Source organism: Lissotriton vulgaris, unplaced genomic scaffold, assembly GCF_964263255.1.
Source record: "Lissotriton vulgaris unplaced genomic scaffold, aLisVul1.2 SCAFFOLD_671, whole genome shotgun sequence".
Lineage (NCBI taxonomy): Eukaryota > Metazoa > Chordata > Amphibia > Caudata > Salamandridae > Lissotriton > Lissotriton vulgaris.
The window spans coordinates 605933-621388 of NW_028248167.1; the positions used below are offsets into that span (position 1 = coordinate 605933).

Below are 15456 nucleotides of genomic sequence, written 5' to 3' on the forward strand. Positions count from 1 at the left end.
GAGCTCCCGTGCCAGGGTAGAGCACCGCCTGTGGCAGAGTCCGGCCTCTACGTTGAGGAGCTGAGAGGAGTCGCCACAGAGAGGGGCCGCCGCCGCCAGAGACCGGTGAGTGAAGCCCCGAGGCCCCAGAACGGGCCTCCAACGCTCCGGGCCCCACTATTGTTCTGCCGAGCCCCGTGTGGCTCCAACGTGGCCTACCTATGTTTAAAGTCTCCATGAGGGGCTTGGCCGTACTTGCTGAGGTCTCTGGGGTCCATTGTTCTGTGAGTCCCCCGAGGAGGGACTCAAACGTTGGTGTCTAGAGCCCACAAGAGGCTCCTGGGCATTGTCGTTGTTTCGAGTCCCCCGAGCGGGACTCCATCAATTCCGGGGGCAGTTTCCTTGAGGTAGAGCGGCCCCAGTTGGCAGCGGGCCGCTCCCCCTCTCCCCCAGTTGGCAGCATCATTTCCATTTGAGGGGCATTTCTGCCGAGCCCACGAGGGGCTCCAGAGGGCATTTGTTGATCCCTAGCCCCGAGGATCCTGGGGGCATTGTTGCATACCGAGTCCCGTGGCTCCCACATTGTCCAGCAGGACATAGTTGTTTTAGAGCCTGCCAGGCTCAGGTCCTACAGCTGCCCAGCACTTAGTGGGCAGCTGCTACGTTTAGGCTGAGAACCTTTGCGCAATCTTCTGTTGGCTGCCTGCGCAGCCTGCCCTGACTTTGCTGGACACAGGGCGTTTCAGCCCCTGAGAGGCCAGTTGGCCTGGGGACAGTTCTGTTGTTGTGCCCTTGCGTGGGGTACGTGTTCATGCCCTATGTGATATTTTGTGCTAAATGTGATTTATGCGCTAATGCTTTGGGTGTTAGGTAATGTACTGTGTGTAGTATGTGTTGCACACCCTGTGTTCTGACACCTCTGAATGTGTTTTTATGCATCATGTGTGAAGCTTCTGGCCTATACCCCTAAATGTATTTTTATGCTTAGGTGGTTGTTTTTCCTAGTATAGTTATACTAGTGAGTTCATGGTTCCCTGCGTGATATTTTCCTAAAGTGGTTAGGGTTGCGTAGGTGGTACTTACCTTTTACCAGTGATTACTGATTGTGTGCTACATTTGTTATTTGGTGCTACAGTTATTATATGTGCTATGTTCTAAGCGTTATTCCTACAAAGTGCTAATTCTACCAAGTGCTAGTTCTAAAAGTGCTTATTCCTGACAGTGGCCCTGTCCCATATACATAATCCCCTGTAAATTCTGCCCGTGCCTGTGGCACATTGTAAAGTGTGTGTTTATTATCTAATGTGTTTGGTATAATACTATTTTTATATATAACCTTGTGTGGAGTTTCCTTTGTGGTGGGCCTTGGGTGTTGTTGCTGGGTGCGTGCGCAAATACTTAACCTACATTGCCTCCGGGATAAGCCTTACTGCTCGTGTCACGTTACCTAGAGGGTGAGCAGGGGTTATCTTTGGCGTGTAACTTCCTTGCCCTGACTAGAGTGGTGGTTTCTGCCTGGCTCTGTCGCAAGCCTTAGCCAACTGGAAATCCCATTTCTAACAACCGCTTTGTTTTTCTTCTTCACCAAGAGAAGGTTGCTGGCACAACTCATTGGGGGGGTGAATGGTTGTTTTGACAATGGCTCTTTCCCCCGTAACACCTCTACCTCCTGGTCTGTCGGTCATGCTTGTGCCTTGGAAAAGGATAGAGGACGGGATTTGTCATGTGGAATGGGGGAACCATGGGACTCTATGCTGTCTGCAAGGCCCAGGAGCCCTTGGTTAGGAATTGCCATTTCTGTGTGAAGGATGGAAACTTACCACTGACCTTTGCAACTGAAGAACGGGAAGCACCCAGTATAGTACAGTTTCTGGTGTTGAAGAGCCATTATCTGAGCCACTAGTTCCTTTATCTTTGCCCGCACCACGGGGAGGGAAAGAACCTATAAATCTATTGGGATCCTGGCAGGTGCGTCTCCTGGAATACTGTCCCTGCTGGGAGCATTGGTGCAATAAGTGGCCAGGCGAGTGCCCCTTCCACGATCGGCCACAGAAGAAAACCTTGGGAGAGAACACTTTATTTTTTTAATAGTGGACCGAGCTTTGTCCCGGGATGTGAACATGGAAACAAATTTAGATAATTCCTTAATAAAAGGGTGACAAAAAAGCTTTCCATGGCTATCGCTTCCACCTCGGAGGAGGTCAAGTCACCCAGCTTTGGATCCATCTTAGTTAGGAGAGATCTTTGTCTTCTAGTTGAAATGGCACAGTTCACATTACTCAATAAGATGATAGCTTGTGGCCCAGACTGAAAGGATCTGGAGAGAAACATAAGATCCTGACTTTCTAGTGGCTTTTTGCCATGTCTAGAGTTTTAGTAAGCAGGCCCATCAACTTGTCCTGGCAGGATCGCCAGGACCAGTTCATACCCTTCTCCGGGTCCTTGACATTCTTCACTAGAAAGGTAGCCCTTCTGGAGTCTGTCTCCAGGTCACAGCTACTTTGCCCTTCAAGGAAGGTCTATGGCAACCCGCTCTTAGCCTATTGATCTGCCTAGTAGGGGCATCAAAGAAGCCCAGGATGGGTTTGAGTCCTTGTGGAGGCGACTGGCCACATAGACAGTTATATTAGTTGCTGTTAGCCATTCCGTGGTTCAGGGATCATTGATACCTTCACAGTCAAACATACCAGAAGGAGGTGGGCCTCTTCGCAGTTCCTCCTCTGCAGGGTCCTGAGGCTTGCCGATCCAGGTACCTCATGGTTTCATCAGAGCCTCCTGGATAGCGATCTGGTTCTTTCTCAGCCAGGTTGGCCCCATCAAGGCCTGAAAAGAGCCGTCAACTGCATGATTTTCTTCTCCAAAGGCACCAGTGCCACAACACCACTTTTTTAACTGTGGCTTCCACCACCTCTAGTGTACCTTCACCCTGAGGGATATACTCCAGTTCTCCCTCCTAATGATAATGGGGGGGGGGGGTTCTTCCAAGTGCATGTTGTTCACTACCCAGGTGAGAGGCAACAGAGCAAGTAGTAAAATAAGTTGTGTTGTTTGTAATCAATACGCCTCCCTCAGGAAGAGGGAAACAGACTTTTGTACGTGAAAAGGAGTCCATTGTGCCCTGTAGTATCCCGGACAGAGCCTGGCTCTGTCCTTAAAAGTAGATATATGAAGAGCTGGCACTTCAATATAGACACCCGCTCAGAGGATGTTCCACTCCAGGCTCTGCGGGTATGGACCATAGATTGGTTATTAATTGTTTTACCACAAGGTCGGAGTAGAGCAGAGCAACATACGTGAATTCATTAATCGGAAACACTCCCTTGAAACGGGGCGATTTGCATAAGCGCACATGCAAGAGTTCTTGCATTTGGCTGCGCCTCCAGCCCTCAGGTGCCCTCGCATAGTCAAAGCCCAGAATAGACAGTGTGTACACTGCCCCCTGGTGTTGAGAATGGTGCATCGCCCAGAATAGGCTACATGTACACTGCCCCCTGGCATGAGAATGGTACATCAAGCAATGTGCGGAGCTGAGACTAGGCTATGTGTACACTTCCCCCTGGCGTTGAGAAAGGTGCATTGCACAATGTGCAGCCTTCACAGACAGAAATTGATCAGGCCCCCTGCACAGCAATTTTTGATCTGATTATCCAACCCTGCGGCCTGTAAAACGTGGTTAGACCACACCTTTCTGCAAGACCATGCAATGCTGAATCCTTCCCCTCCCTCCTTCTGGCTAACAAGGACCGTATCTTTATGTGTGTTGATAGTTGATGAAGACCTTACCTATTAAATACACAGATACATGTCAACCGCTTGCTTGTGTGGACTATACATTACAAACATTTACCGACTTCGAACCTGATATTCTCATAGGATAGGAAGCCACACACTGCTGTCAAATTACTCCTAATACACTCAAAGGAATCACAGCGCTTCGCACGATTTGTTTTTACACATTTTAGCATCAACAGTTCTGAGCAATTCCGCACTACATTGTTCCAACTCTGTTATATATTTCAACTCCTTTAAATGAATGTCACTTACAAAATGTGCTGTACTTTCACCATGCGTCTGATAACATTAATTTTCTACATGCAGCACAGCTTTTATGCGAGCCTTAACAATTCTAAAATGTCTGTGAACAAGGTCATAAGCATCACTGTTTGCTGTTTACCAACCCAGAACTTGGCAGCAAATGGGCTCTTAGTTCAAATGCAGACTTTTTACTTTTCACTCTTTGTCCAGTGGGACCAAAGTATCCTACGTGTAGCGGCCGCTCCTATGGCCATGCCCATTCTAGTCCAAAACTATGAAGGGGTCTAAGTGGCAAACAGCAGGCTGCTCCAACCTGGGTGCCAAGGTGGCAGCTTAGAGCTGGCTTCTCGCGGTGGTGCCATGCCATGGTGGGAGCTTAGAGCTGGCTTCTCGCGGTGGTGCCATGCCATGGTGGGAGCTTAGAGCTGGCTTCTCGCGGTGGTGCCATGCTCCACCATGGGTGCCATGGTGGGAGCTTAGAGCGGGCTTAGAGCGGTGGTGCCATGCTGCACCATGGGTGCCATGGTGGGAGCTTAGAGCTGGCTTCTCGCGGTGGTGCCATGCTGCACCATGGGTGCCATGGTGGGAGCTTAGAGCGGGCTTAGAGCGGTGGTGCCATGCTCCACCATGGGTGCCATGGTGGGAGCTTAGAGCGGGCTTAGAGCGGTGGTGCCATGCTCCACCGGGGGTGCCATGGTGGGAGCTTAGAGCGGGCTTAGAGCGGTGGTGCCATGCTCCACCGGGGGTGCCATGGTGGGAGCTTAGAGCGGGCTTCTCGCGGTGGTGCCATGCTCCACCATGGGTGCCATGGTGGGAGCTTAGAGCTGGCTTCTCGCTGTGGTGCCATGCTCCACCAAGGGTGTTCACCTCACCTCCTTGACTCATGCACTCCAAACACAGACATTTTCAGCATTTATTCCAAATTTATTGAAGTTCTTATCACATGAGAATGTGTAGAGAAATACAGTGTGCTACACCCACAGAAATGCTGAAGTAACATGGATTATTATTGGGAGGGGGGGGGGCATTTAGTTGAATTTCTGGCACTATCAGTTTAGCTTAATAGCCAGCATTTACATTATTTTAGCTGTGTAAGCAAAAATGTTCCATACAGCTGCTCTAAAACTCTTGCTTTTTAGGATTATATAGTCTGACCAAAGCAATAAGAGGTCAATTGACATGAATGAAAGCAAAACAAAATTGACATAGCCTGACCTGCTGCACCTCTTACTGTGAATCTCACCTCATGAAGGAGGGAAACGAAGCAGCCTTGTGGCAAGTGGAATGAGTGAGCACACAGGGCCTGAGTTACTCTTGTGTAAGCTTACGATATTTTGTAATATCCACAAACTACGTGTTAATAGTAATTTTAGGACAGCAGAGAGTCCGCGGGCGGAGAACTCTACACTTAAAAAGATGGGTTTGTCCCATCCCTGCTCCTCTCTCCCTGAGCTGAACTGACTGTGTTGAAAGACATCAGAGGGCGGGCATTTGTTTATTGATAGTGTATATGGACAAAACTCCCACCCCCTACATGACACTGATGTCATTATCACTGTAATATATCAAATGCTGAGACTGGAGGTGTCTGTTTCGAGAAACATGGCACAGACACAGAGTTACGCTCCAATCCCAAATCCCCACAGGTTAACTTTCCTTTTTTTTAAATTTCATTCTCAGAAGAAGAGTTCACCACAGAAGTGATCTCCACCATTATCAAAGATGAGGAAGAGACTGATCCTTGGGCCGACCAAAACCCACATGAAGTAGAAAATATTCAGTGTCCTGTGGGTAAGTCCTCTTCTGTTTTTATTTATTTATTTGAGTTTTATATAGCGCTGGCTAGACCCGGAGGTATCAGAGCGCTTTACATGAGGAGTTAGAAAGGTTACAAATTACACATTGTTACAGAAGGTACAGTAGTTACAAGTTACATTCTTAGGTTATTGGCAGGTAGAGGGGTAAGGGGGTCATGTAAAAGGGTGATGGGAGGGATAATTAAGCAGAGTATAGACCTAAGGATAGACAAAGCAGGCAGTTAGAGAGGAATTCAGGGGAGAGAGGAAGGGCAAAGGGGTGGTAGCCAAAGAAGGAAGGCGGAAAGCGGAAGTGGAGGGGGGTTGGGGACACAGCTTGCAGACGGGGAAGTAACTGTGTCTGACCTCCGGCTGGGTGGGACAGCGATCATTCTCAGTCCTCAGTTTTGTGTGATTCCCATTTTCACGGTGGACTCTCTCAGCGGGGTTGCTGAGACTACAGGGCATAAGATGCTGGATCCCCCCAACAAGGGGAGAGGAGTGCTTTCGTCACAGGCACACTCTGAGGAATGAAGAAGGGAAGTGCTGGGGGAGAGGGGTAGGAAACCAAGCAGGAACACAGTGTCCGACGTCCCACAGGGTAGGAGACGGCTCCCAGTGGTATGGGGATCAGTCCCAGCCCTCCACTATGTGTGACACTCGTGTCACTATGGACTCTCTCAGAGGGGTCTCTTAGACTCCGGGGCAAAGATGCTGGATCCATCCCCAACAAGGGGAGTAGGAGTGCTTTGGACAAGGGCATAGTTATGGGGGCTATTTAAGGGAGTCAAGCTGGTAGAGAAAGGCACTTCCTGTAAAAGGGTCTAATGGCATTGCCTCTTCCCACTTGGCTAGCACCACGTTGACAAAGCATCAAATCGCCAGGTTGGAGGGAGGAGCTCCGTGTTGCTCTTACAGTCGCCATTTTAAGGACAGGCAACACGCTTTAAACGAACAGCCACAGAGCCCCTAATAGAGTAAAAAAAATGCTGCAAATACCTCTTCGGGTGTACGCACGGTTGGTTTAAAGTTGGATCCTTGGGTTGTTCCAGTGTTATACTTCGATGGCACCGCCTTCGATCATAGTGAGGCAACCATGTCAAGACAGCAGAATCAACAAGCAGTCCCTAACCCCCTGTACTACAGGAACTCCAGCGGTGCCAGGGGTTGCCAAATGTAGAGCCAGGAGGGGGGAGAGGCACTCCAGTCCTGAGCGGTAGAAACGAACGGGCAGCGCAGGGAGCTATTCAATGGTCCCAAAGAAATCAGGCTGTCAGTGCAGGCAGAGGGAGGGGCAATCCCTGAAGGTGGGCTTGAGAGGAATTCAAATCACAGTACTCCAAGGTGAATCGCAATCTGCTCCGCTCCTGGCCATCCAGCCCGGGACACTTCAGGAGTGGAGTTGTTGTTGGGACAGCAGATCAGCCCTTAGGAGTACTTACACAATTTCCCTGCAGCTTCAATCCACTGCCGATGAGATCCGCCGGCATTTTCCAGCAAGTTGGTCGGGCGGTTGATGGAGGCAACCCGCCCAGGACCGTGCAGATGCCACTCACACGGCTGAGCATGCATCTAGGGCTCTCCCTTGTAATAATGTCGTTTTGTCCCCCCACACAGTGCTCGGAGCCTCTTTTATTAGGAACAGGGTTTATTCCATCAACAGCAACATCTACTGATCACATAGAGCGCCGAGCGTCTAACATCTGCCGCTCCGGTCGCCAACTGCCGTTTCTCCTTCGCGCTCTTCGATTTCCCTTCATCTGCGCATGCGCGCGTTCTCGCTCTTGTCTACAGCGTGACGCGTCATCGCGTTCACGCTCGTAGACTAGAGCGCAACACCACATATATCCCCCCTTTGACACACTAACATTTAAGAGTTCTAGAGTCCATCTCTAATGTCCACTCATATCAAAGTCTCTATATTTTGAAGGTAAGGGGACAGCTCTGCCCATGCGGGTGCGCCTTACCAGATTGCTCTCCTCTCCATCGCTCCCACCTGGAAACCTCTCATTGTCTCTCTGATCCTCTCTCGCCTCGTCAGTAGCGGGGATGGAGTGGCTTCCCGCTAACTCTGCTGCTTGCGCTTCTCTTTCTCCTCCTTCTTCTCTATCTCCTGGGGTTTCACTCTGGCCTTCCCCATTGGTAGACATCTCTTCTTCTTCTCCTATGCGTGTCTCCTCTTCCTCGGACTTGGGCCACCGTACAATCCTGTTGACCTTCGCCATGCGGTCTTGGGACCACACCTTGCCATCGCTGAGTAGGGCAGCTCTTCCTCGTACCTCATTGACTTGTAAGGGTTGGCTATACTTGCTCTCTCCTTTCTTTTGCAGGGTGGGAAGTTTGACTCTGACCCATTCTCCCTCTTCCAACACGGTTTCTTTAGTGTTGCGCCTCCTGTCGTAATGGGCTGCGTATATCTTTTGAGCCTTTTCTAGGTTGTGCTGCACCACTGCTGGGGACCATTTGCTGGTTACAGTCTTTTCTCTCCACACCACGTTGTCCCGGGTGAACGGGAGGCGCCCTCTCAGAATTTGGAAGGGGCTATACCCTACCACCGTGGGGGTGATCCTGTAAGCCCACAACATGCTCTGTACTTCTGCCTCCCAGTCCTTCCCTTGCATGATGGCCGCCTGTATGGAGCCCATGAGCACACGGTTGAACCGCTCCACTTGGCCGTTACACGCTGGGTGGTAGATGGCGGTGTGTTTTGAATTGATTCCATTCCTCTTCATGAATCGGGCCCATTTGTCAGAGACGAACTGAGGTCCGTTGTCACTAAGTATTGTCTTGGGTATTCCTTCCCTTAAGAACAGGGAAGTTAGGAATTTCAGCACAGTTTCGGTGTCCATGGACTCTTGCACGTCCACCTCCGGCCATTTTGAGTATTTGTCGATGACCACACACAAGAATTTATTTATTCCTCTGTTGTCAAGCACTGGTCCTAGGAGGTCCACAGCTAAATCTTCCCACGGGTTCTGGGGGTTCTCAAATTTCCCTAGCGCTGGTCTGAGAGGTCGCAGTATTTTGTCCGCTCCTTGGCATTGTTCGCATTCTCTCACTTGCCTTTCTATTTGGGTATCCATGCCAGGCCACCAATACATTTGTTTCACACGGGCTTTAGTCTTCACGATGCCCAGGTGTCCTTCGTGTAATTGGTTTAATAACGTCGGTACAAGGGCCTCTTGGTGGAATGACTCTCTCACCTCTGTACAGGAAGACTCCCGAGTCGCTCAGGGATAGTTCCTCCCGAATTTCATAGTACTTCCTCATCCCCGCCGTGAGCCTCCGTTTGTCCGGCCAACCTGTTGTGAGGTGTTGTTTGACCTCAGACTTCTCCTCGTCTTGCTCATAAGCTGCTGTCCATTCCTGCCTGCTTATTGTCATCTCATTGTCAGCCATGTTCGCTACCATCTCATCCATGTCCGGTGCAATTTCCGGAGCATCCTCCATGGCGGAAGCTCTGCTGAGGTAGTCGGCTACCCTGTTCTGAGTTCCTGGTAGATACTCGACATCATACGTGTAGTCCAACAATTTGAGCGTCATTTTTGCAATGCGCGGGGTAGCAGTGTCATGGCCAGAGGACGTCAGGACTTTGACCAATGGTTTGTGGTCGGTTTGGAGTTTGAACCTGGTGCCCCAGATGAATTGCCGGAATTTGCACATTGCCCAGGTGACCGCTAGCATCTCTTTCTCAATGACGCTGTATCTTTGTTCCGTGGGAGAGAGAGCTCGTGAAGCAAAACTGATAGTCTCTACTGAGCCATCCGCCCTCACCTGTGCTAGCACCGCTCCCAGGCCTTGATCACTGGAGTCAGTTGTTAGGATGGTGCTGCCTGAGGGGTCGTAACCTTGCAAGGGGATGGCCTCGCTAATGTCTTTCTTTATGGTGTCGAATTCACTTTGAGCTTCCGTATCCCAGTCGAACTTCGACTTGTCTCTGATGAGCTGGCGCATCCTGTGTGTTTTAGTGGCAAAGTGTCTCACGAATTTACTATAGTACTCGGCCATGCCGAGGAACGACCGTACCTCTTCTTTAGTTTTCGGGGCTCTGGCTTCCTTGATGGCTCTCACGTTCTGTTCCTTGGGAGATATACCGTGTGTGCCGATCTCGTGTCCCAAGTAGGTGACCGATGACATCCCTATTTTGCATTTGCTCCATTCCGCTGTGAGGCCTTTGTCTTGCAGCACGGTGAGGACCTTGGTCAGCTTCTCGTCGTGATCTTCCCGGGTGGACCCCATCACCAGGATGTCGTCCTGGAAATATTGGACTCCTGGAATCCCTTTGAATAATCGATGCATCAACTTTTGGAAGACCGCGGCCGCCGATGCCAGGCCAAAAGGCATGCGGCGGAATTGGTAGCACCCAAAAGGCGTGATGAAAGAGGTGTATTTTCTGCTTGTGGGATGCAGGTCGATTTGGTGGTACGCCGACGTGAGGTCAATGGTGGAGAAGTGGGTGATGCCTTTTGTTCTCGCCAGCATTTCCTCAATTCTAGGGAGAGGGAACTTTTCGACAACAAGGCACTTATTGAGTTCGCTGAGGTCCACACATAGACGGACTTTGCCGTTGGGCTTCTTGGCTACCACCAGGGGGGCCAACCACTCTGAACTGTCTATGGGTTCAATGATGCCCTGTCTTTCCAGCCTCTGGAGTTCCTGTTGTACGGCTTCGATGGTGGATATGGGGATGTTTCTGACCTTGTGGGACACGGGTGTAGCTCCTTCCTTAAGTATTATCTTGTGGACGAATTTGTCCAGTTTTCCAACTGTTCCGTCAAATACCTTTGGGTAGGTCAATTTCCACTCTTCGCTGTTGGTGATTCGCAATTCTTCTGTAAGGAGGATTTGTTCCTTTCCGCCTGGGTCTAATTTGATTCCTAGGCCTCCGGCATCTCTCCACCCGAGTACCGAGGGACCCCTCTCCGCTACATACAATTTGCAGGTTGCCGATCTTTCTCTGAACTCGAACTTCAATGGGCGAAAGCCTATCATGGGAATGGTGTTTTCGGTGTATGAGATAGCGCGAATGTCCGGTGGGCGTAGTTCGGGCCCTATTACAAGTGCGAAGTCTCCTTCCCATATGGACCGTTGCACTATCGTCCAGGGGGACCCCGAGTCAACGGCCACATGCACTTTTACTCCGCCGATGAACATGTCCGTGCGTGGTTTGTCTGTGCGTTTTCCAGTTACATCTAGTACCTGACCTTCTATGCACAGTACCATGTCGCCGTCTTCCAGATCGTCCTCCGCACCGATGTCTGACGGGGCAGACTCTACACACTTTACTGTTGACCTCTTCCCCTTCTTGCGGCATACCTTCTCAAAATGCCCTACCAGGCCGCAGAACGCGCATCTGGCGCGAAACGCCGGGCAACGTTTGTCCTGAGCTGAGTGCGCTGTGCTCCCGCACCTATAACATGAAAACTTGCTGTCTGTGGACGGTCGTCCTATTTGCTTCCCTGCCCATCTGGGTTCCTGCTTCTGGTCTCCGTATGATCCTTTTTGCCTGTGTGTGGACGAGGCCTCATCGATCTTGTTGACCATCTGCTTCTGTGTGCTTTCCCGTTTGGCTGCGTCAGCACAGCGCTTCGACATCTCGGCTTTTTTCACCATGGCTATGACGTCCTTAAGCGATGTTTCGCTCTGTGCCCATAGCTTGTCCTGGACCGATTTGTTGGTAGTATGCATAACTATCTGGTCCTTTATGTACTCGTCTTGCAGTGTTCCATACTTGCACGTGATGGCCAGACGCCGTAGTGCGGCCACGTAGTCATCTATTGATTCACCAGCTTCTTGTTTCCTTTGCTGGAAATTGTAACGGTCTATGGACACGCACACGGCTGGTCGAAAATGGTTGTCCAGGTCTTCTAGCGCATTCTTGAACACGTCGTCTTCTGTTGCGTCACGTTCCTTGGGCACTATGTTGGCAAACACTCTCACCCCTTCGGGACCCAGGTTGTGGAGCAACAACCTCTTCTTCCGTGCTGGGGCGTATGGTTCTCCATTCTCATCCTCTAGTGCTTCTATGTAATTCCTGAAGTACTCCCTCCAGTCTTCCCACTTCATTTGGGGTTCACCTGGTCTGGGTAGGAATGGGATCGGAGCCATCAATGCTGAGGACTGGTTTGCCATCTTTGGCTCATCTCTTGGTGCTACTACTTGGGCCCTGGGGCTATTGGGCGTGCTGGAGGCTTCCACCACACTTGCGGCGTCTCCTTGGCTTCTGGGGCTGCCCGGGGTGTTATCTTCTGTCCCTTGCTGTGGGTTGGTGGATTGCTCACCCGCCTCTAGCTTCTGGTTGTTCCCTTGGTTGCCAGTGTGCTGGCTGGGGGACCCTCCACCTCTGGGGCAGCACTGACCTGAGGATTTCCTTGACTGGACCTCTGCTGAGTAGTGGGGGTGCGCTGCTGCCACGCTCTATGCTTCCTCGTATGTGCTGCTTCTGCGCGCTGCTCTCTGGGCCTGGGGTGGTTTCTTGGAGTTCAGGACCAACTCCCAGCTTGACTGTGTGTCCCAGTCCTCGTCGCCACTGTAATAATGTCGTTTTGTCCCCCCACACAGTGCCCGGAGCCTCTTTTATTAGGAACAGGGTTTAATCCATCAACAGCAACATCTACTGATCACATAGAGCGCCGAGCGTCTAACATCTGCCGCTCCGGTCGCCAACTGCCGTTTCTCCTTCGCGCTCTTCGATTTCCCTTCATCTGCGCATGCGCGTGTTCTCGCTCTCGTCTACAGCGTGACGCGTCATCGCGTTCACGCTCGTAGACTAGAGCGCAACACCACATCCCTCAGTGAAAGTCAGCTTGGAGACCACTCTGTTACAATCAGCACAATGAGGGAGGCAGGAAGGACACCTCTTAGATTGTTATTCGTTGTCCTTGCATGGCCTCCATACGAAGGTCAGGCACTGAACAACTATAGGACATCAGCAAGTTGTGAGTGCCCCCGCATCAGAATGCTCCATACAGTTGCTCAAACTGCAGTCATAATAGGCGAACTTGTTCTTTTCTTGCATAAAACAGCAAACACGAAGCCGGCAGGATAGTTCTCACAGCACATACATCGCTGCCATTTTAGATTCCGGCCATATTAAATAAAGGATCGCCACGCACCTCAGATCACGCTTGTAACGCTATAACTACCTCATCCAAGGGTGTTCGAGCTCCCATGGAATCGGTATACGGCAGAGGCAATCAGTGTCTTAGATGGGCAATTACTGACCTCCGAAAATAAGACACTCGTGATCCGCCATTTTGCACCTTCGGCTCCCAGACATGGCACAGTTATCGGTGGTGATTGCTCTGGCATCTGCAGGTTAAATATAGCAATGGGGGCATCCACAGGAGCAGCTCTCAAACAGAATCCACAGCTTGGTTCTCCGGTGTGCCATGGAGTCCGTATACCCTGGAAATGGGGGAAACTGTCTCCGTAAACGACAGAGCAACCGGCTCACGCAGCCAGCGGTGGGAGGCTCCACCCCCTAACCACCAATCTGTAAAATAGACTGTTCTGGTGCGCCGGTATGCACATTTCTTGATCCTGAACATTTTAGAATGCAATAAATTCCTCCAAGAGATTATTAATTTTAGATTCCGTTTAGTTAGGTAATTTAGTCAGAATTGGCCTGACTGCACTACCGCTATAAATAAACAAAAACAAGATGCTTTGTATACAGAAGGTTGTTAATCCTTCTTAACCCTTTGAATGCGGGCGGAATTCCCCCGCGATGCGGCAAAATTCGACGCATGCACAGTTCGGACAGCTCCCAGCGGTCCTAAGCACACGCCCACCGTGACTTCGAACGGCCGAGGGTCGTCCGACGCTTCCAAAGGGTTAATGCTTCAAAAAAGAGAAACACATTAAGCTATGTGGAATGTGAAATCAAGTCAAACTTAGAGGGAATTTAAAGAATAGTGGGCTGCTTGCCGAATCAACAGAGGCAGCCTCTTTTGCCCTCCTGGAGGAATGCCCATGCATTATTCTGCTGGCAGGCATCTGTAAATCCTCTGTGCAGTGGCCAGTGCACTTAAGTTCGGGAATTAGCCATAGAGGATTTCATCTTTGTTTCCCCGCAGCAAAAGCTTTTGCGTTCATGGCAGCCCCTGGAAGTGGCAGTGAGGGGTGCCCAGTCTTAAATAAAGCCGGGTGCCTGTCACTGAGACCTGTGGATCTTAGGTTAAAGGTTTCCGAGGGTGGAGTCAGCTGAGTCCTTTCCATCAGAAACCCCGCAGTTCTCCCAAGTATAGGGTGTCAGAAAGACATTTCTTGCAGGTGCCTTACATCCCCCAAATTGTGAATGATGCTTACATTTTCAGAATATGACCAACATATAGAGTCAGACATACGAAGCATTTTGCCCGCCTTAAATGGCCCATTGACAGAAATATGCATTTTGCCATGAACAAAAGACAAAATGCAACTCAGTAACTTGTTACACATTTTGCTTTTCCGATTCGGTATTAGAAGGGGGAGTGTTTTGGCGTCCCTTCTTAATACCAAACAGCACTGTTATGTATGAATAATTTACTGACTCCGTAGAGGAGGTGGTAGCTCATTCGCAAAGGAGAAGAGACTCTTTCCCCTTTGTGAATTTTGATGAAAACATGTTTGTAAGAGCAGGCAGTGGTCCCATGGATCACTGCCTGCTCCTAAAAAATTAAAAGAAAACGTTAATTTTTATTTTTGGAATGCAGCCCATTTTCCTTTTAAGAAAACTGCCTGTATTGCAAAAAAAAAATGTTGCTTTATTTAACAATCATTGGCAAAACCTATAGGTCTCGCAATGGCTTTGCTGTTTTTTATTTTTATTTACAAATCCGAGTTGGATTGGTGAATTAAAATTTTTTTCCCAATATCATTTTTTAGGAGGTAGTAACACAGATGTGAGGGGAACCAACACGAAGGCTGCAGGTGGGGAATGAAGCATAACGGGGGAAGCAACAAAGAGGGCGGGTGGCAGAAGCAACGCGGAAGGCATAGGTGGGGGAAGCAACATGGGCGATGAAGAGGAATGGGGAGCTTTTACGAGAAGCACACATGGGCGAACACAATACTGAGGGAGGGGAGACAGGCACAGGGGCGAGAGAGCAACAGCAGTACACGAGGAACACATCTGGAAAACACATGCACTCTTGTACAGTGCCTACTGTTCTGCTGCCTGGATCTCCAGGTTCAAGGTCAGCCGCTCTAGCCGTTGGGCCACACCCAGTCCCTTTCAGTTTTGTTTTGCCTTCGCTCTGTTACGCTCACTGTGCTTTCTATAGGGCTCTCCATTGGACAGACCACAGCTGCGTTCACTTCAACTACAAAAAGACTACGACCCACAACCACCCACAACCAATTCCCCGCAGAAACTGGAACAAATTACTACCGACCAACTCTTCACATCGCTCCACCAAAACCCTCCTGCAAAATCATCGGACCCAAACCTTGCAGCCACCAACCTCACACAATGGATCACCCACAGCGCTAACGCACTAGCACCCAAAGCATCAAATTAAGCAAGGTAGCTAAAAAGCCCCCTGGTTCAACGATGACCTTAAGAAATCCAAGAAGTTCTGTCGCACCCTCGAGAAAGCCTGGAGAAAAAACCCAACCACTGACAACCTGGCCACCCTCAAGAACGCCACCCGCAAACACCACC

General features: G+C 50.2%; 1 protein-coding gene across 1 annotated transcript in view; it reads left to right on the top strand.

Moving 5' to 3' along the window:
- Window positions 1-15456, top strand: part of LOC147664912 (uncharacterized) — a 313239-nt gene that overhangs the window by 88034 nt on the left and 209749 nt on the right. Inside the window, exon 4 of the mRNA XM_086949902.1 lies at window positions 5695-5805. Within this exon, the coding sequence (XP_086806028.1) occupies window positions 5695-5805 (111 nt within the window). The remainder of the gene's footprint in view (window positions 1-5694; window positions 5806-15456) is intronic.